Genomic DNA, 20,203 nt, shown 5'->3' with positions numbered 1-20,203 from the left:
ACAAGTAAGTTTACAAAACAAAATAAATACGAAAATGGGGAGCTGCGCTGAAAAATTCTTCACTAACGCTTCGCACAAGCGCAAAAAAAAAGAAAAGAACTGGCGCAAAAACAAGTGTTGCAACGTTACTTCAGCGATTCTTCCAATTATACAGTCAAGCAGTGCTATCACTAACAATTTCAGCATGTGTAAAAAATGATTTTTTATTAAAGATAGGTCTCGAAAAGTGATAATGAGTCCTGTGTTACAGTTTTATCGGCCAGCGTATTCCAATCTACTATAGTTCTAGGAAAAAGGGAATACTTGAAGCAGTTGACACGTGTTGTAAATGGAGTTACAGCTAGTGAGTGTTGCTGTCTGTTAGCGTAACCTGTTGTATAGGTGATAATGTGAGACGTGTCGATGTTGTAGTGACCATTTATTAGTGGGAAAAAAATTTTAGACGTACACGATGTCTATCACTTATAGAAGGCAAGCTGCTCCGAGATAAAAGGGTAATAAAAGATCTACACCCATATGTATTGTAGATGAATTGAACTGCTTTTTTCTGTAAGCTTTATAGCTTTCCAATATCGCTTCTAGTGAACGGGTCCCATGTAACTACAGCATATTCTAAAACGGGGCGGACGAGTGTTTTGTATGCCAATAGACATACTGTTGGTGTGGAGGATTTTAATATGCGTCTTAGAAAAAACAACCTGCGGCGACAGTTTGGCATACATCTGGCATACCACTCTCTAGCATACTGCTATTGTGTCCTACTTCACCCAGCTATGTTTCTTGGCCAAGAACCACTCTTTAACACCAAGTTCGTCGCAGTGCCGCAATTAAAAGCAAAGTGATCACATGTGCGGAGACAGACTGAAATGGAGCCGCATCACGGGTGTTCGGAGTTCCTAAAGGTTGCGCGTGGGACTGGCGCCAACAGGAGAAACTTTCTACTCCGGCACTTTCAGGACAAGCCCAATTGAAAGTTTGTAAGCAGATCAGATGAATGGTCACTCCACTTGCAGAGAACATACATCAACCTCGCATATTTTCTCAAAACACACTCTAATCGTGAACATCCATGTTTTAATACCGTTACCAATATGACATGTGCTACACTTTTCCGCAGTCGTCCCTCTGTAAGACAGCCTTTCTCGCTGTGCGTGAGGGAGCTTAGTGATGAAATGCATGTCCCACTCCTCAAGTATCGCTGAATGCATCCAACCAAGCTCTTTCCTCCTTGGGAGTGGCAGGTTGTAGAATGTGACGTATCCTTTCTAGAAGTTACAAAGCACACTCCAGAGGTCAAAATCCTAAAGCATTGCCTAGAACTCCAGTTCACATGCTGGGGTGTCCTATGCAGCCGTCGGTCCATCCTTTACGGAATCCGATGTGCTGCATCCAAAAACAAGCATCTTACTTCACCCGGCTATGTTTCTTGGCCAAGAACCGCTCTTTAACACCAAAGCAGTCCTCGGTTCCTTGAATGATGTTATCTTACATGTTATAAGTACATCAAATTCGTAGAGCATCCTCGTTCCAGAGGATGCCGCTGTGATATTTGTATTGTATAGCACACGGCTCCAGGCCTTTGTGTTTCAAGGGCTCTAATGAGGCAGTAGTGCTCTAGCCAATTTTATAATCTGACATAATTTATACAGTGTATCATTCTTTTGCAATGCATCTTAATGCTCATAGTACACATCGTATGTCATCACCATAATCATATTACAGATAGATCTTACACACTTTATAGCGACTATATTTCAGGCCCCTTTAGAGCCACGTGACATCGACTTCATAGAACTCGTAACTACACAGTGAACTCATTACCACGGCAGTGGCACTCTTTGGCCGTATCTGGCCCTTGCACCAATAAGCACCACGTAGTATTCACTCATTTCTACTCCAGCTGGTGCTACGTGCGGCGCAGCCCCTGTCTTGAAAGTGATCTGCAATGGAAAGAGATTCTCCGCATCTATGCACACTGCGTTGTGTTGTCGTCACTTAGTTCACGTTGAAGCGAGAGGCCGCACAAAAGTAAATTCATGCGCTCCTGCTACTGCACTTCCTCACTCCAGCGTTTTGACGAGTTTCCGTGGTCATTCCGTCAGGCGTGTTCATGTTTGCTTGTGCGCGCGTGTCACCGTGCTTCTTCATTTAGTTAGTAAGCAAATGTTTAAAAGCTTATGTGGCTGATAAAACTACTATCCTTACTTCATATAGCTGTCTGCTAATTTGCGATGATTCGCCTTGCGAGTGAAACTGCAACATTTTTTTATTCATCACAACTTGAGTGCATTGGGAGTAAACCTTTGTTTTTCCGCATGATAGAAAGTTGTATTTCTCTACGAAAGAATGAGGTGTGCGGTACTAGGACTCTTTCTTTAGGTCATGGAAAACTGGTGTGCATTACAATTGAGGGCGTTTTTTGTTTTTATTTTTTGGGGGCCACAATAAATGGGTCATGCTAGAATCTAGGGCGTGTCAGAATCGAGTAAATATGGTATGTGAAGGCCTGGGTGATTTCGTATGCATAATTCTGGCACTCACCTTTGCACGTCAACAGTGCATTTATGATAAAGTAGTATATTTTGTTTTTTATTACTGTAAGAGGGTTCTTCCAGTTCTTGCAATAATGTGCTAGTCTGAAATGTAGCAGTACCACTAGAACACAGCAGACGAGCACTTCTCTTGTGAGGAACTGTTGCGTATGTGTGCCATGGTGTTTTGTTGTGCAGGTATTCGGCCACCAAAGCAACGCTGGTTGCAATAGCGTGCACATTTTTCGATGCATTCAACGTGCCTGTCTTCTGGCCCATCCTGCTGCTCTACTTCATCACACTCTTCTGCCTCACCATGAAGCGGCAGATCAAGGTAGTAGCTCTGCATTTATTGTTCCTCCTGTCTGCAAGTCCATTCGTCCATAATATTGATAGGGCTTGTTAAACAAAATTTTGTTGTGAATTTTGCAAATAACCATTGAAGCACTGGGTTTAGTGGCTGAGAAAGAATGTTTTAATTCCAAAAGTCAGCACTTTTGGCTTGCTTGCACTTACTGGCAAGCAGCAATGTGGCATGGTTTTTACCCAGGTGGCGAGTCATACTAGTTGGTTAATCTTGAACAGATCTTGAAGCACCACAGAACACACAAAATATTTACAGAAAAGCACACAGGACAGCAGAGACAGGAAGTGCTGTCCTGTCTGCTTTTTTGTCTATGTTCAGGTGCACTTCAAGATCTGTTACAACATAGTTTTCACATTCTGCCGTGTCAGCCATTGCAAATTCTGCACTTTTAACAGAACTTGAGGTAGTGTCAAAGGCGTGCGTGAAACAAAATGCAGCTGGAATTGGCACATGTTCTGTAGCAACTTGGAATTCAGGGAATTCCTCTCAATTTGGCTCAATCAGAGAAATCCTCAAAATGTGCAACACAGTTGTGTTGGTACTAGTTTGACATGTAAAATTGTGTACCTCTTGAATGAGCTTTCTTGTGACAAAAATGGCAATGATGGTATGCTTTTGCATGCAAGTGATACTTCTGGGGGCATTGAAAGAGAGTGGGTGCTTGTCTTTTATAAGGTTGGTAACCTTTTCATAGCAGCTGGACTCACAAGCTGGACTCGTCTAAGAGTGATTTCCTTCTGTTTAGGGATTCCACCATAGTTGCTCAATGGTTATGGCATTGGGTTGCTAAGCACAAGGTTGCGGGATCAAATCATGGGCACAGCGGCCGCATTTTGACAGGAGCGAAATGCCAAAAATGCCCATGTACTTAGATTTAGGTGCACGTTAAAGAACCCTAGGGGGTCCAAAATAATCCGGAGTCCCCCACTACGGTGTGCCTCATTATCAGATGGTGGTTTTGGCACATAAAACCCCATAATCTTATCTTTTCTATTTTGGGGGTGGTGGTGTCCAGGCTTACTCCATTTAAAAAAATTTAGTGGACTCAAGAAAGCCTTCATCACAGGTGCTGTTGTGGCTGAAACTTTTATGCATTGTGTTCTTTTGAAATAAAAACTTAATTATGCAAGAATTGGTATTTGCTATGCAGGGAAGTGCATAAAACATGCATACACAAGATGGCTCCATCACTGAGTGCAACATGAGTGCGTGAAACATGCATGCTGCATAAACACCCCCCCCCCCCCCCTCCCCCCAAAAACTTGCTGCAAAATACCGGGCCTTGCTGGCTTCATCGTCACTCCCAATAATAATGCAGCCATCAGTGGCGCTGTCTTCTCTAAACTCGGGCAACTCCTGTGGCATTGATTGGTGGCCATGCCAGGTGGTTCCAAGACTGAGAGGTGCTTACCCACTTCAGATAACCATACAGTAAAACCCCACTATAATGAAATTGGAGAGCTATCCGGAAATACTTCACCTTAACCGCTAGTTTGTCTTAATGCTTGGAAGCGAGTGGTCTTGAGCTTCACCGTGTGATGAGAAATGTGTTGCTGTATTGGTTTTTGATGCATCTATGAATACTTACGTTGCCCCGGATATATCATACAGACACATAATAAATTATTGTGTTTATGAAACATTCGTAACACCCCGTTGGAAATCTCATGCAAAAGTATAGTGCTGTGCTATACACGTATTGGACTGTTGTTGACCACCACATTCAATACATAAAAAAAAAGAGCTATGCTGCACCCAAATTCTCCCAACAGGGCTGTGATCACTAATCACACTAGCAGCATAAACATTCAGTTCTGATGAAATGGCACTGTTCTGGCATATGCTGTCAAACAAGCATTGGATCTGAAGGGCTTTATGTACCATTGATGAAAAGTGAGCAAGGTACATGTCTCAGTTTTGCTCACCACAAATATAAGAGGCTCATGCAAACTGCAGCGAGTTATTATCAACAAGAGCAGTCATGCTGGTTCAAGATTGTAAAAGACCTCCCAGTCCAGTACATGTGTTCCAGAAGAAAGCATGTATGACACTTGTTCTTTCCCTAAGTGGTTCCAGGCCAGATATGCTGAACAGGAGATGTCTGTGCCACTGGCTCTATCATTGTAAATGAGGGATTTCTATGAATGGCATTTTAGGGTGCCTCGAGTGGCCAAAACAAATCTGGATCTTTACATTACAGTTTGGTTTTAACATGGTCATTGCATGCTACATGCGCACTTCAGTAGTTTTCATGGAAGAACCATCGTGGCAGCGGCACGCACGACTCATTGCTGTGCACTGTCTGCCTGGTCAACTCATTGTCAACGTATGTTGATCAGCTATTTAAATGGTGCATTGTAAGGACACATTGCCGGGCACATTCATACATAATTATCAGTATAAGATCGCTGATGCCAGCACGGTGCATATTCCTACGGGCTAGTTTGCTTCCGTGTTGCTTCCATTTATAGTGTGGGGCCTTGGATGGAGCAGAGTGTAGAGAAGGGATGACAGGCCCAAACAAAAACTAGATTTTTAATGGCTGCATCAGCAGGTGACCAGAGCGCCAGCAAACCTAAACGCGAGCCTGTGCGTCTCTGCTGCTGCGATGTTGTTGCTGCCTTGACTCCACCCCCAGAGAGGAGGTAGTACGACGAGCGATAGAATCCACAAGACTCATCCCGGTGCAACAAGTGGGTCTGCTGTTGCGTGTGCCATTTGTACAGGGTAGTCGATCGAGTTGACGGGGTTGTAGCTGGGGCAAGGCGCATGTACTGACGGGTCGTCAATATGGGCTGGCTTGAGGTGTTCAAGGGCTATGATGACTGGTTTTCCGTCGATGAAAATGACAAAGGTGTTGCTGCGGCGTCCGAGCACGGGGTAAGGGCGAGGATAGTGCAGTTGAAGGGGCTTACGATGGGCAGACTGTCTCGCAAAGACCTGTGTTGCCGCCCAAAGGTACGGAAGGCACTCAAGGTGCAGGGGCTCTTGTGAGAACTGGGTGGAGAGATTGGAACATGGTATGCAAATGCGTAACGTAATCTGTGGTTGAGGGCAGTGCAGCTGTAGCTTCGAAGAAGCCGCAAGGAAGTTGAAGGGTGGTGCAAAAACAAGCTCACCACTTGAGCAGCCTTAGTCAGCTTTCGGCACTGGGCATATGTCAAGAAGAGTTAGGGAGAAGGCGCTGCAACCACTCTGTAGGTGAGCCTTGAGCAGTGAGCGCAGTCCTCAGGGGACGGTGAAAATGCTCAACGAGGCTATTTGATTGTGGCTGGTAGGTTGTCTTATGTAGTGTCATGGTGCCAAGAAGACTAGGCAGTTTACTGAAGATGCTGGCCTCAAATTGTCAACCTTGATCTGTGATCATGGAAGATGGGCTACCAAAGCCTGAAACCCAAGTGGACAAGAAAGCTGCCATGATGGTAGGCACCGAGATGTCCGGAATCGGCGTAGCTTCCAGCCATCATATGTACCTGTCGATGCAGGTAAGGAGATAGCAGTGACCTTGGCAGGTAGGAATTAGACCGACTATGTCCAGATTAACCTTGTCGAACCAGGCGTCAGCTGAAAAGAAGGTCTTTAACGGAGGGACAGGATGACAGGAATTGGACTTTCGATCTTTGGCATGGTAGACAAGATTGCACCCAGTACCGGACTTGAGCCTCAAGTTGAGGTGAGACAGAAAGCCAGAAAGGAGCAGCCAGAAAGGAGTCTCTGCATTGCTCGATTGCTGGGATGAGAGAGGTTGTGAACAGCTTGTAAAAGACGATGACACAGGTGAAGAGAAACGAATGGCCAGGGTGAGCCAGTAGAGGTGTTACAGATGATGGTGAAACCGCCAGGAAGAACAATGTCCTCAAGTTGCAGTTATGTGGACGGCTAACAAAAAAGGTTAATTTCTGTGTTGACGCGTTGCTGGCAAGCTAGAAGTTGAGGTGGCTTAAAGGGGACATTGCCAACAGTGTCCAAGCGACTCAGTACTTCAACCGGAATGTTTTCTGTGCTTTTGACATGCCAGAAATTGGTTGTAAATTCTTGAGATGAAAAAAGTGACATATTTTTCTGAGTGTAGGTCTATGCCGACCGGTTGACTGCATAGACGAGGGGCTTGTGGTTAGTGTCGAGGGTCACAAAGTGTTGACCCTCGATGAAGGGGCAAAAATGCTTTGCAACAAGGTAGGCAGCCAGGATCTCCAGCCCAAAGCCATTGTACCGTGTTTGTGCTGGCTTGAGCTTCCTTGAGAAAAAAGTTGAGAAGCTGCCATGCTCCATCAGGGCATTGCTGTAGAACAGCACCCGCAGCTGTGCTGGACACGTCAATCATAATGGAGGTTCGTGCATCAGGCTTGGGGTGTACAAGCAGCGAGTTCTTGGCGAGCGTGATTTTTACTTGAGTGAATGCCTTGGTAGCTTCTTCAGTTAATTGCAAGGTCATTTCTTTGTTCTTTCTTGGCAGCATGGCGGGGAGAGCAAAAATTGAGCACATTTCAGGATGAAGCGGCAATAAAAGTTTATGAAGCCAAGGAATTGGCGTAACTTTCTCACCAATGTGGGTAGAGGGAAATCCTCAATGGCACAAACATTACCTGGCAGCAGCTTAATAATGTGCAACAAGCACTTTGATGTTCACCCCAGTCTTGCAGCCAGATTATGCAGGATTTTATGGTTAGCATTGCATTTGTAGATATCGGTGACCATTCCACAGCACAAGTGAGGTGCAACATTCGTGTGCAAACAGTAAGCAAAGCTTTTTGCATTCCACACAGTTTGAAGAACTACATCGGTCAACTCTCACATATTATGCTATTGGGAAACTGCCAGAGATGTGCAAAGTTTTTATTTTTCGCTATTGCTGTATTAAACTGTTTCACAATCATACTCGAGTTAGATATATCCAGGATCGACTGTACCATCGCATCCTAGAGCATGGCATTGTAAATCTCTGAGGCTGTGGTCGTGAAGTATTTTTTCTACTTTATTACACTCGAAAGCCATTAGCATAACACAGTTTGTTCATTCATCACTTTTCTGGTTTAATTTCATTCACAAGGAAAAGAGTTTCATATTTTTTGTGCTACCTTTACTGTGATCCATAAAGCCATTTTGTTGACTTTGAGAATAAGGATATTACTCAACTTTCATTTTTTGTTCAAATTTGAAAACTTGGCACCTCCTAGCTCATCAATTAATCAAAGAAGCAAAAGAAAGTTGTGCAAAACACAATACAGTCATCTGATTTTTCGGACTCCCTAAGTGCCGCAAGGACTCCTGGAAAAAAGATCCACCGATTACGATGCTCCGTAATGTGAAATTTGAGCGACGCTCTATATGTGTTTTCATTTCGCTTGTCAATATTTTATACCATGATTATATAGGTACACGGTTTATATTGGGAAGAGAATTGCATTGGGAATCTGCATTATGCAATGCTTTAGACCTTTGCCATGCTTTCCGCACTTCGAAGCCATTGGCAAGGATGACGAAGGGGGAGTCGGCACCATTGCTAACAGCACTAAATCTTTTAAATGAAAAACTTGATGCCAAAGCTGGCACTTAAGAGGAAGCTTTAGCTCGGGCCCAGCTCTGATATGGCCTATTCATATACATGTAAAATGCAAATACGCTTTTCTGAGGTAACTGCTAGACCAGTGTTAATGAAATTTGTTGCATTTGAGAGAGAAAGTTAAATTCTAGTGACTGTTCAAAGCGGAATTTCAATTTAGGGCCTGAATTTTGTCAAAAGAATTTTCAAAAGTTCAGAAGTTAAACAAAATAGAAGCATCAACAATAGATATCACGGTTCTGTAAACGAAATTCATTAGATCATTCAAAGCAGGCAAATTCAATACATCAATTCGTATCCTATTTGAACTTGTTACGTTGTGTACAATTTCTGCAAATTTTGTATTTCCATATTATAAAATTTTTTCAGATTCACTTGTGGCATATAAATTTTGTCTGCTTTTAGATGTACTATTACATGCGATTCACAGAATTTTGATATCATTTCTATTGCTGAGTTAGATTTTTAAGCTTGATAGTTTTGTTTTTCAAAAAGTTTTAGTTTTTGCCAATGTTTAATGAAATATTGACGACCTAAATAAAAAATTTAAAACAAACAGCCTCTAGATCTCAATTTTTCATTTTAAATACAACAAACCTCGTAAAGTTTGGTGGCGTGGTTGCCGAGAAAAACGATTCTCCTTTTACATGCATTTATATGGGAGCACCCAAGCTAAAGCTTCCTCTCAACAGGAGGAAGCTTCATAGCGAACACCTAAGCAGCTTAGCTTAGGTGCCAGCAGATTGGCCTGTGCGAGCACTGGTTGAAGGCTATCGGGTAATCAAAATGGCGGTGGTGCTGACCTTGAATAATGCCATTTTGAAACTGTGGCCATGACAAAAAGTCTGATAAATCAAATACCGAAAGGTTTTAGTGTCGAACATTTTAGGCATCCTTATACATTAACTCTATGGGTTACGTAGTGGTGCCACTACGTAACCTGCAATTGGTCACTGACTAGCTCGTTAAACTTGGTGCATACAAAATGCTCATTAGATCATTCTTTGAGTATGCTGATCCGATGTGGAGCTCCTATCAAATAAACCTAATAGACAGACTTCATGAAAGGAAAAATTGTGACTTTATAACATGAAGCTACAAAGGAAGCCTATATTTGTTTCTCAGAAGGAAAGCTTCACAGTTGAATCAAAATTTGTCCTGGTCTGATATGTCATAAGGAAAATTAAGGTGAATATTTTGGGACCCTTTACTTTTAAAGCTATGATTATTTGGCTTTTTCGGTCCTTTTCAAGGTGGGTACTTCAGTGGATGGTACCCAAACTGTAAAGAGAAAATGTTCGTTTGCTCGCTCTTTCACTCATTTGCCTGCTCTTCGTTTGTGATTTCACTCGCTCATGTGTTCGTTCGTTGGTTGTTCACTTACATTTACAGCCATCATCGATAGTTACCGCCCAACTTTTTTCAATGCAACAGAAATCTTGCCAATAATAGTGTCCAATAGTGCAGTAGTAATGCAGAGAACATCGTGGAACATTTTTATCAGAATTTTTAATGTGAAGTGGCAATCATGTTTATCCTTTGTTCCTTTGTTTTTATCAAGCCATTCTCCATGTGGTTCATGCTTCCTGAACTTTTTCATTATTTCTGCAATAATAGCTGCATGCTTCTGTGGGTTTATATACACTGTGCTATTCTACAGGTGGCGCCTTCGTTCATTCTATTGTGTGCAAAGACACTGTGGTGACCACAAAAGGAACTGCTGTTTATTGGCAACCTCCCCCCTTTGAGTGCCCCTGCACCACCAGTGTTGTCAGACCACTGGCTTGCAGCACACTATGCTTGACTTCTACCAATGCAATTGAAAGAATCAGCTTACTATGAGAAATTATTTTTGTGAAAATTCTTGTATTAATCTATATTGTTATCCTGTTTATCTGTACACAAGTGTGTTGTTATTACTATGTGCTTAGCATTGCTTGGGCCTGCTGTGTGTTCAAGTAGTTAAACAGTAAATCTGTACAGATGTCATTTTGTGACATTGGCCAGCAACCTGTTTTGACTGCTTGGCCCATTTGTGTCAGTGTTGCTACGCATCTCTCTTCAGTATGGAGCCAACAGATAATGAAACCAAGGGATCGACTTGCCGCGGAGGGGGCCGAACCCAAAACCCGTACAAATAATTTCCTCTCTGCTTCCCTCGGCCTCATTATTTGCTGGCTTCGTATGAGGGTCGGCCTTAACAAAAATCGGGTCCCTCAGTGCCCATCTTCTCGCCTTCTCAATGCAGCACATGCTGAAGTACCGGTACCTGCCGTGGACTCATGGCAAGACGCAATACCGGGCACGGGACATGGCAAGTGGCCCGCTCAAGTGAGGACCTCTCTTGCCTCCTGCCGGTGAGCTCGTCTTGAGGGCCATTCAGTTCTCTAGCAGCGCTCACGTGGCATTTATACGTCGAGAGTGCAGTGTGCCCCAGTTACTCCGGTCTGTCATATTCATGTTTCACCAGCATGGCAGTCAGCGTTGGTAGCAGTCAAAAGGCTTTAGTCAAGACTTTCCTTCAATTTCATTCAACATCATTGGACTTTGGTTTTGTCTAAGGACATCTTATTCAGCCTTTCTTTAAAATCTGGTTGTCCTGTCTGAGACTTAACCCTTTGTGGATAGGTGTTACCTACAGGGAAAAAAAATTATTGCTGTGTTTCATATTGAGTAGGGAATTTCTGACTAAATGTCTTCAGCCAACAATTAATGACTTGCAGCAAGTTTAGTTTGTTGGTTCAGAGCAGAAAGAGTAAGAAGAGGTTAAAGACATGACTCGCTTTCTTCTGACAGTGGTATTGCGCGTAATGTAAAGCAAATTCAATATGCACCTATGCGTAGCATCTTAGTCTATAAATGTCCCAAACGAAGCCATAGGTGGCTTATAGTGAAGCCCACTTCCAGCTTTCTGTCTAGTGTTGCCCCTCTATTACTAAGGAGCTTGCGCAAGATATTTTTCTTTTTGTTGTTTTTGCCTATTCCAGAATGGCAATGCACTTTGCACATTCAGATGATAAAAAAATTGTGGGAGAGCCCATCTCATTATGACCGTTGACGGTAACGCATTGCCTTCAAATCAGTATAGCAACACAACGTATTGCCACTGTCAAAACGAGTGATGTAGGAGGCATGCACTGCAACGGGATTCCTCTTGTGCGCTTCCCTAAGTGTGCTCAGCGCCACCTAGCACTGCCACCGCGGATCTGGTGCTTGTGGAAGTTGAGAAACACGCCATGTGGCAACCAGCCCGTCTCTCATGTTTCTTTGTGGAGACGCTGCACCATCTATTGGCACTGTCGAAAAGTCCGGGCTTGGCCTCCGAGACGAGAAGCATGGCATGCCAGTGCCTGCAAATGCTGAGAATGGTTCTCTCGCCTGCTGCACACTCAGTCACCCACGTTGGCGTGAAAGAGGTTTGTTGAAGACCGGCACATGCAGCCCCCAAAGAGTGGGGTATCCAAAGAATAATAATGAAGTACCCAAAGAATGCTAACACATTATTAAACATTATTTTCGAGTATTGATATGTCTCTTCCTTGGAGGGTTACCCTTCACTTGTTGGGCTAGTGTTGTGTTAGCCTCGATGGATAAAATGTGCACTTTAAAGACCCGTCCAGAGCCAGCACTTGCCATAGTGCATCCCATAGCAACGGAAAGAGATAAACAGCTCAGAGGAACGGACAATGACAAGGCACTGCCTCAGGACGTCGAGATGACTGAAGCCCACCAATGCCGGTAAACACAACAACCCTAAGTAACCGCTGGCTGGCGGCAGACAAAGAGCAGCCGGTGCCTAATAAGCTAACATGTACGCAAACTTCAATGTCCCAACTTCATCTTGAACCCCGTCTTGTGCTCGCACACAGGGTGCTTGCTAGCAAGGGCCCAAATCCTTCCAAAATTTGGCCAGTGGGGCAGTCTGCTGACATTCCATGGGCAGGACTATGGCAGTGTTGCCGAGTTTTGGAGGCTCATGGTGGGAAAATTTCCGGGTTGGCTACTTAGCTACTTTTAAAAGCAACGTTTTACTTTAAGTACAGACAAACCAGACAAAATATTAGAAATAAATCGTATAATTCACTGTACTATGCCACTTATGGCACGCAATGTGCAACGACCGTCATCGACATGGTATTTGGAAGGGAGGATGAAACCTTCACCTTACAAACGACAAAATTAATTCAGCAGGAACACCTTCGAATAGTTCATTTCATAGAATGCGTCCTTTTATGGTTGATTGCTCAGAAAAAAATATATGGTGGGAACAGAGGCTTTTTCAAGGTTCTGTGATGAATTTGAGTAAAGGCAAGTGAGAACACAACAGTATATGGCTATGAAGACTACTACAGTCGACCACGGATATATCGAATTATTGTCTATATCGAACAGCTGAAAAATCCCTTTGGGAATCCCGTGCACCGGCATATCGATGTATCAAACTCCGTGCTGAGCTGCGCCCCGGCAAGTGCGCTTCTCCTCACGAAGCCCTCGCAATGTTCCCGCGATCTCACGCGCGCCGCCCCACATACTGAGAAAGGGGCGTGCTGGTAAAAGGCACGTGATGAGGAGCACTTGGAGTGCAATTGGGTGTGAAAGGGAAGCGGGAGGGAGAACCCCGCTGACTGCATGCGGTGCCCGTTTCCTGTGTTTTGGTTGGCTGACACCGCTGGTGCTGCGAGACAAATGAGGTCAGTGCAGCTTGGGCTTGTGGTAGTGCGGAGACGCGGAGCGGACATTTTTCGATTCGCTTTGTTCCTTTTATTCACGAGGCTTGAGACTCATGTGGTGCAGTGCGTTTTTCTTTCCGCTTTTGGCACGTGTTCTGGAGCCATGGCCACAAAAAAACGCAAGAATTTGGATTTTTCAACAAAGGCGGACATCGTTCGATGGGTGGAGGCTGGCGAGAAAAAGTCGTCGGTCGCTGCGGCGTTCGGAATTCCTCGCAACACCCTGAGTACGATCCTGAAGAACAAAGCTGATGTTAAGCTGAAGGCTGTGCAGTCCAGTCGCCATGGAGCGTGTCGTGTGTGCGTCCCGAAACCTTTGACAAGGTCGGGAAGGCATTGTACGCCTGGTTTTTGGAGACACGTACCAAGAACATACCTGTTGACAGCCCAATGCTCATGGAGTAGGCCAAATGGTTTGCTGTGGCCTTTGGAAAAGAAAGCTTCACTGGTGGCACTGGTTGGTAGCAGCGATTTAAGAGTCGCTACAGCATCGTTGGAAAGACCCTTTCGGACGAAAGCGAGACGACTAGCACAAGTCACATAGTGAAGTGGTTGTCCGTAGAGTGACCAAATATTTCCGATGGCTTTTCGCCGTCGCAAATATTCAACGCAGATGAGACTGCACTGTTTTGGCAAATGCTGCCAAACAAGACTCTGCATCTGAAGGGCACTGCATACCATGGTGAAAAGAACAGCAAAGTGTGCGTATCGATTTTGCTTGCTGCAAATATGGGTGGGTCATACAAACTACGGCCATTTGTTATCAGAAAGAGCAGGTCGCCACGCTGCTTTAAGAATGCGAAAGGCCTCCCAGTTCGATACGCGTTCAATAAGAAAGCTTGGGTGGCACGCAGTTTTTTCGTTGAGTGGCTACAGGCGTGGGATGCCAAACTGGAGAAGTCTGGCCACAAAGTTTGTCTTCTTCTTGACAATTGTTCGGCCTGTCATGTCGTCTGCCCATTAAAGCAGACCACCCTCAAGTTTCTGCCGCCAAACACGACGGCAAAACTTCAGCCTCTCGACCAAGGCATAGTGAAAGCATTTAAGGTTGGGTACAGACGACGACTGGTGTAGAGGCTCCTAATCAACCTTCGATTAAGAATCGAACTCAAGGCGGATCTCCTTGGAGCCATTCATATGCTGGCTGGTGCTTGGAACGACGTGAAGAAAAACATAATTGTGAACTGCTTCCGCAAAGCAGGCTTTGTGGTAGCTGCAGGCGACGGATGTCTTGACAGTGAAGACGATGACGCTGGATGCCTGAACAGCGAATTTCGCGAGCTCTCGACATTTCCAGGTGCCATCCCAGGCAGCGTTACAGCACGCGATTTCGTCAGCGCTGACAACGGCATGCAAGCTGTAGCGGATCGCGCTGATGCGGAGATTGTAGGTGACATCATCAGTGACAAGGACGCAGACTCAAGCAGCGGCGAAGGTTCCGACGAAGAGGACCAACCACCATGCACTGCAGCTGAACTTGCATAAGCTTTCAGCGTCATTCGCCGCTGTTGTGGCACAATGGAAGGAGCTGGCCTTTCTCATTTGGACACTGTCAACAAGCTGAAGGACAGCTTAATGAACTTGATGGTGCAAAAAAAAAAGCAAGCAAAGGTCACAGGTTTTTTTCTTCCGAAATAAAGTTCTCTGGTCATCGCGCTGTGTTTTTGTTTTTTTATGCGCCTTGGAGGCACAAATCCGTAAGTTCCCATTAGTCATGACATCGGGAAACTGCTTTGAGATGTGCGGAGTTGTTAGAGAAGCTTTTGACATGCATATTTTATATTTTGAATTATCGATATATCGAACTATTTCGTGATCCCCTTCGAGTTCGATACATCCGGATCAGTCACAGTGTACACGTTCGTATACATGACTTAATCTTACCATTACTGTGCAATGGTTGCAAGGAATAGACAACCTACGTTAAGGTTTGAGTAAATTGAACATTCCGCTTTGCTAAAGTACACACATTTCACTTCGGAGTGAAACGTACTGCTTCAGACAACTGCTTTGCTGAAGGCACTACCATGTTTAATGGGACGTTTGAAGTGGGGCATTTCGGTAGTAATTGCTAAAGATTTCTTTCCCTTGTTTTGCTTCCACCCATTAATTACTGTATTTACTCTAATCTAATGCACACTCTTTTTTTCGATAAGACGGGTCCAAAAATTGCTTGCGCGTTAGAATCGAGTACGGCCCTAAATCTGCGTTACCATATCGGCATCGGCATTTCAAAATAGCCTCCTCATACACGCTTCGAGCCTAGCTGCTGTAGCTTTTTCCATGTGCTGTAGTAAGTGTGCTTAGGCAAAGCTTCGTTTGGTTTAGATTAGTGCACTCTCTGTCTTCCAGTTTTCTGTGTTTGCTCTATCAGCATGGAAGGGCCTTCTGCAATGACATGCTGAGTTCATTGCGATGCCGCAATTAAAAGGAAAGCGATCACATGTGCAGAGACGGACGGAAATCGGGCCACATCACGGTCGTTCGGAGTTCCCGAAACTTCCGTGCGAGAGTGGCGCAAACAGAAGAGGCGCTCTACACCAGCGGCTGCTACGTACAGCGCAGTCGCATGGCCCCTATCTTAAAAGCGATGGAGACGGGAGTCTACGCATCTAGGCGCACCGTGCTTTGTTCTCATTGCTTAGTTCACGTCGAAGCGAGAGGCCGCACAAAGGTCAATTCCCTTGCTCCTGCTATCGTAATGCCTCATTCCAGCGTTTAAATAAAGAGTTTCCGCCGTCACTGAATGAGACGTGTTCATGTTTGCTTGTGTGCGCATGACACCATACTTGTTAATTTAGTTCGTAAACGAATGTTTAAAAGTTTATACGGTCGATAAAACTACTATTCTTATTTTTCGTATAGCTGTCTACTAATTTGCTATCGTAATCGATGCTTCGCCTTTCGCGCGAAACAGCGACTTTATTTATTGTAGTTTTAGTGCATTGGGAGTAAATCTTTTGTGTTTTTTTCCAGTGAGAGAAAGGTTTATTTCTGTATGAAACAGTGAGGTGTGCGGTACTGTAAAGGACTTTTCTTTCTTTAGGTCACGGCAAACGGGTGCACGTTGCAATCCAGGGCACTTTAGAATCTAGTAAATATGGTAACCTGGTGCATATAATGTGAGCTGGTGATTCAATATTTTTAATTAAGAAACATAGCATGACTGATGGTACAATAAATGAATATTTAAGCACCATGTCATTATGATAAGTCTCTGTAACATGTGCAGAGTCATTCTCATCCCACCTTGACTTGGGAGGCCCCAGCACCCTGGCAAAAGAAAAAGAAATTATGCAAATTTCACACATCTGTTGACAGTCGATCTATTTGGTGACTGAAGGGGATAAAAACACTTTTCTTAAGGGATTAGAAATCCTGGTTAGTACTGTATTTATTAGATTCTAATGCGCCCTCGATTATAACACACACCCATTTTTCGTGGCCAAAAAATTTTTTAAAATGAGAACCTCGATTGTAACGTGCACCCGTTTTCCATGCCCAAAAAAAAAAGTGTACATTACCGTGCACCTCATGCTTTCATAGAGAAATTCTATTTTCTCTTGTTTGGAAAAAACAGGTTTATTCTCAATACACTAAAGTTGCAATGAATAAAAAGACAAATGGAAGCGGTGTACCTTGCCACCAACATTTTCACTGCGCCGGTACGAGCCGCATGGGGCAATAAATATCACTCGTCGTCACTATCAGACAACTCCTTATCGCTATCAACAGACCAAAGCATTTCATCCTTAGTGCCGTCCATGGCATTCGAAATCCCGCACTTTCTAAAGGCCTTGTTGACCATGGCAGACTGGATCGTGCACCATGCATCTTTCATTCATCCATCCAGCAAAGTCCTGTGGCGAGGCATGCATCATTTTATCGGCGGGCGTGAACTCGTTGCAGCTACTGACAAGCCATTCGCTGTAGAGCAGCCGAATTCTATCTTTCGCTGGCTTGTTCAAACAAACATCGAGCGGCTTTAGCTGCCATGCCATGCCGCCGGGTATCACGACAAGGTCGGTGTTGCATGCAGCCAGCTTGTCATTGATACAGTGGTCAAGTTGGCACCTGAACAGGTTGAGCACATGCATTCCACGCTAACCCAAACTGCTGCTGGGTCTCTTCTGCCAAACGTTATCAATCCATTCAGCGACCAAGTCCGTGGTCATCGAACCTTTTTCATTTGCGCACAAAATCACGCCACTCAGAAACACTATTCCTTTCAGGAGCGTCTTCCGCCTGAAGATCAGATACAGGGGCAGCTTGTGTCCATCCGCAGTGCAACAAAGCATTGCGGTGACTAGTTTTTTTGTGGCCGGAAGACAAAACACGCACTTGCTTCGCCCCATTCTTTTCAACGGTTGTGGTGGCAGGCATGTCAAAGTAGAGTGGCGTCTGATCTGCATTTCCAATCTGTCCAAAGTGGTAGCCGTTTCTATGGTGCAACTTCATAACGTATTGCTGAAAGCTGTGCAATTTTTTTTCATATTCTTTGGGCAATTTTTGGCATATCCCTCTCTGCCTTCGAAGAGAAAAGCCTTTTCTTTTGAATTTGGTAGCCAGCTACTGCTCACTTGGATGCATTAGCCCTTTTTGTAGGGCTAACTGCATCACCCATACTTTGAGCAGATCGGTCGTCACAGGCCGCTGTGCCCCTCGCTGCTCTTGCACATATTCTGTGAGCAGCTCTTCTATTTTGGCGAAGCGGCTCTGCTTCGGTCCACTGAAACCCTTCCTTGTTGCTTTGCTGGTGAAAACATTCTCCTTCTGTTTACGCCAGTCCTGCATGCAAGTTTCGGGAACTCCGAATGCCCATGATGCGGCCCGATTTACGTCCGTCTCCGCGCACATGATAACTTTCCTTTTAAATGCGACATCATGGTGAACTCGGCGTGTCTTTGCAGTCGGGCGTTTCCTTGCTGATTGAATAAACGCAGAAAACGGGAAGACAGGCGGTAGACTAGGTTACACCAGCGCCTGGTTACACGTACATCTTGGAGGTATGCACATGGAGAAAGCTACGGCAGCTAGGCTAGAAGCTCGTATGAGGTAGCCATTTTTCTAATGCCAATGGCGATATGGTAACGTGGATATAGGGTCGTACTCGATTCTAACGCGCATGCAATTTTTGGACCCGTTCTATCAGGAAAAAGGTGCACGTTAGATTCGAGTAAATATGGTGCATGGTATTCCCTTTCAAATGAGAGCTATGGCACAGAGGTACATTGACAAATGACTAAAGCGGGAGAGTTGTGCACACAACATATTCAGTGACAACTACTTGCGTTTACATAATCATTCATACAGGGATAACTTTTCCTAAGTACGAATATAGAGCCAACAGTTCTAACTTGATCCCTAAAGACGTTTTACAATGGACTCTCACTAAACAGAGCTTCAAGAGACCAAAGAGATTGCCATGTTTACTCAACTCTAACACGCCCTCAATTCTAACACTCGTTTTCCGTGACCAATAAAAAAATAAAACGCCCTCAATTGTAAGGCGCACCCGTTTGCCATGACCTAAAGAAAGTCCTTACAGCACTGTGCATCTCTCTCTTTCATGCAGAAAGAAAGCTTTCTCTCATTTGGAAAAACAGATTTCCTCCCAATGCACTAAAGTTGCAATAAATAAAATGTTGCAGGCAAAGCATAGATTGCGATAGCAATTTAGTAGACAGCTTTGCAAAAAGTAAGGCTAGTAGTTTTATTGGCCATATAAGCTTTTAAACATTCACTTACTAACTAAATTAACAAGCATGGTGTCACACACGCACAAGCAAACATAAACACGCCTCACGCAATGATCGCGGAAACTCTTTTTCAAAATGCTGGAGTGAAGAAGTGTGGTAGCAGGAGCGAGCGAATTGTCTTTTGTGCACTCTCACTTCAATACGAACTAAGCTACGAGAACACAGCATGGTGCACCTAGATGCGTAGACTCTACCTCCTTCGCAGATCGCTTTCAAGGTAGGGGCTGCGCGGCCGTGTCGGTACGTAGCGGTTTCTGGAGTAGAACGCCTCTCGTGTTGGCGCCAGTTCCACACGCAAGTTCCGAGAACTCCGAGCGCCCGTGATGCAGCCCGATTTCCGTCCTCTCCACACACGTGATCACTTTGCTTTTAATTGAGGCACCATGATCAACTCGGCATGTCTTTGCAGTTTACACTTTCGTGCTGATGGAGCAAACACAGAAAACGGGAAGACCGGTAAAATAGGCGGTGCGCTAACCTAAGCACACATATTACAGCAAATGGAGGAAGCTATGGCAGCTAGTCTCGAAGCGTGTACGAGGCGGCCAGTTTAAAGCAATAACGTTAAAGTGACTAATAACCAATTTTAATGGTACCCACTTTTTTGGTGCAATGGAAAGCTTACCAGCCAGAGCATCTAATCATGAAGTAGTAACGTGGGAAACGCCGTGGAACATTTATCAAAATTTTTCAATTAGCGATGAGGATGAAGTCGTTCACTGGAAGTAGCATTCGAACGTCATGCTTCAATGGACGCGAGCAGCAGCGGAAGCGACGAATCCGACTTGCAGGATGGAGTACCGTCCCCACCACAACCAGCGCGCCTTGAGAATGCCGATTGGTAAATACTCACTCACACTAGGTCGACCCGACACTTTCTGTCTGCCGACTGTAGGCAACATCGTTTTTTCCTTTGTGTCGGCACCTGTGTCACATTGTACTGACGCAGACAATCTGCCGACGGTCGGTGGAGAACTCAGCATTGATACAGTGTGATAGAAGCACCGACATGAAGGTAAAAAACGCACCCATTTACGGCACAACTCATCGATGACATCTTATATCACAGGGAGATCATAAAACTCTGCAGTCGGATACAACTTTAGAAGAAAGGGGATGCCGCGCCCAGATGACCGAAGCACGACAGCCGATTGCCTTCGCGACTAAAATAGTCCTGCTCGAAAAATGGTGCTCCTGAAATGCGTAATTCTCTGTATAAATAAAGACTTTTGTATTTTGATGACTGGTTTACT

At 44.6% G+C, this 20,203-nt stretch overlaps 1 protein-coding gene across 4 annotated transcripts in view; it reads left to right on the top strand.

Annotated features, from left to right (window-relative positions):
• The window catches only part of LOC142576632 (protein RER1), a 57,585-nt gene that overhangs the window by 31,925 nt on the left and 5,457 nt on the right, over nt 1–20,203 (top strand). For 2 of the 4 annotated variants that reach the window (XM_075686840.1, XM_075686839.1), the window contains exons 5-6: nt 2,730–2,865; nt 10,710–10,792. In XM_075686840.1, the coding sequence (XP_075542955.1) occupies nt 2,730–2,865; nt 10,710–10,792 (219 nt within the window). Of the gene's footprint in view, nt 1–2,729; nt 2,866–10,709; nt 10,819–20,203 lie in introns of all 4 variants that reach the window. The other 2 variants (XM_075686842.1, XM_075686841.1) reach the window with 1 other exon arrangement.

This window comes from Dermacentor variabilis, chromosome 3 (genome assembly GCF_050947875.1).
Source record: "Dermacentor variabilis isolate Ectoservices chromosome 3, ASM5094787v1, whole genome shotgun sequence".
Lineage (NCBI taxonomy): Eukaryota > Metazoa > Arthropoda > Arachnida > Ixodida > Ixodidae > Dermacentor > Dermacentor variabilis.
Note: the sequence above shows the minus strand (reverse complement) of the source record. Positions and strands in the feature narration are given on the sequence as shown.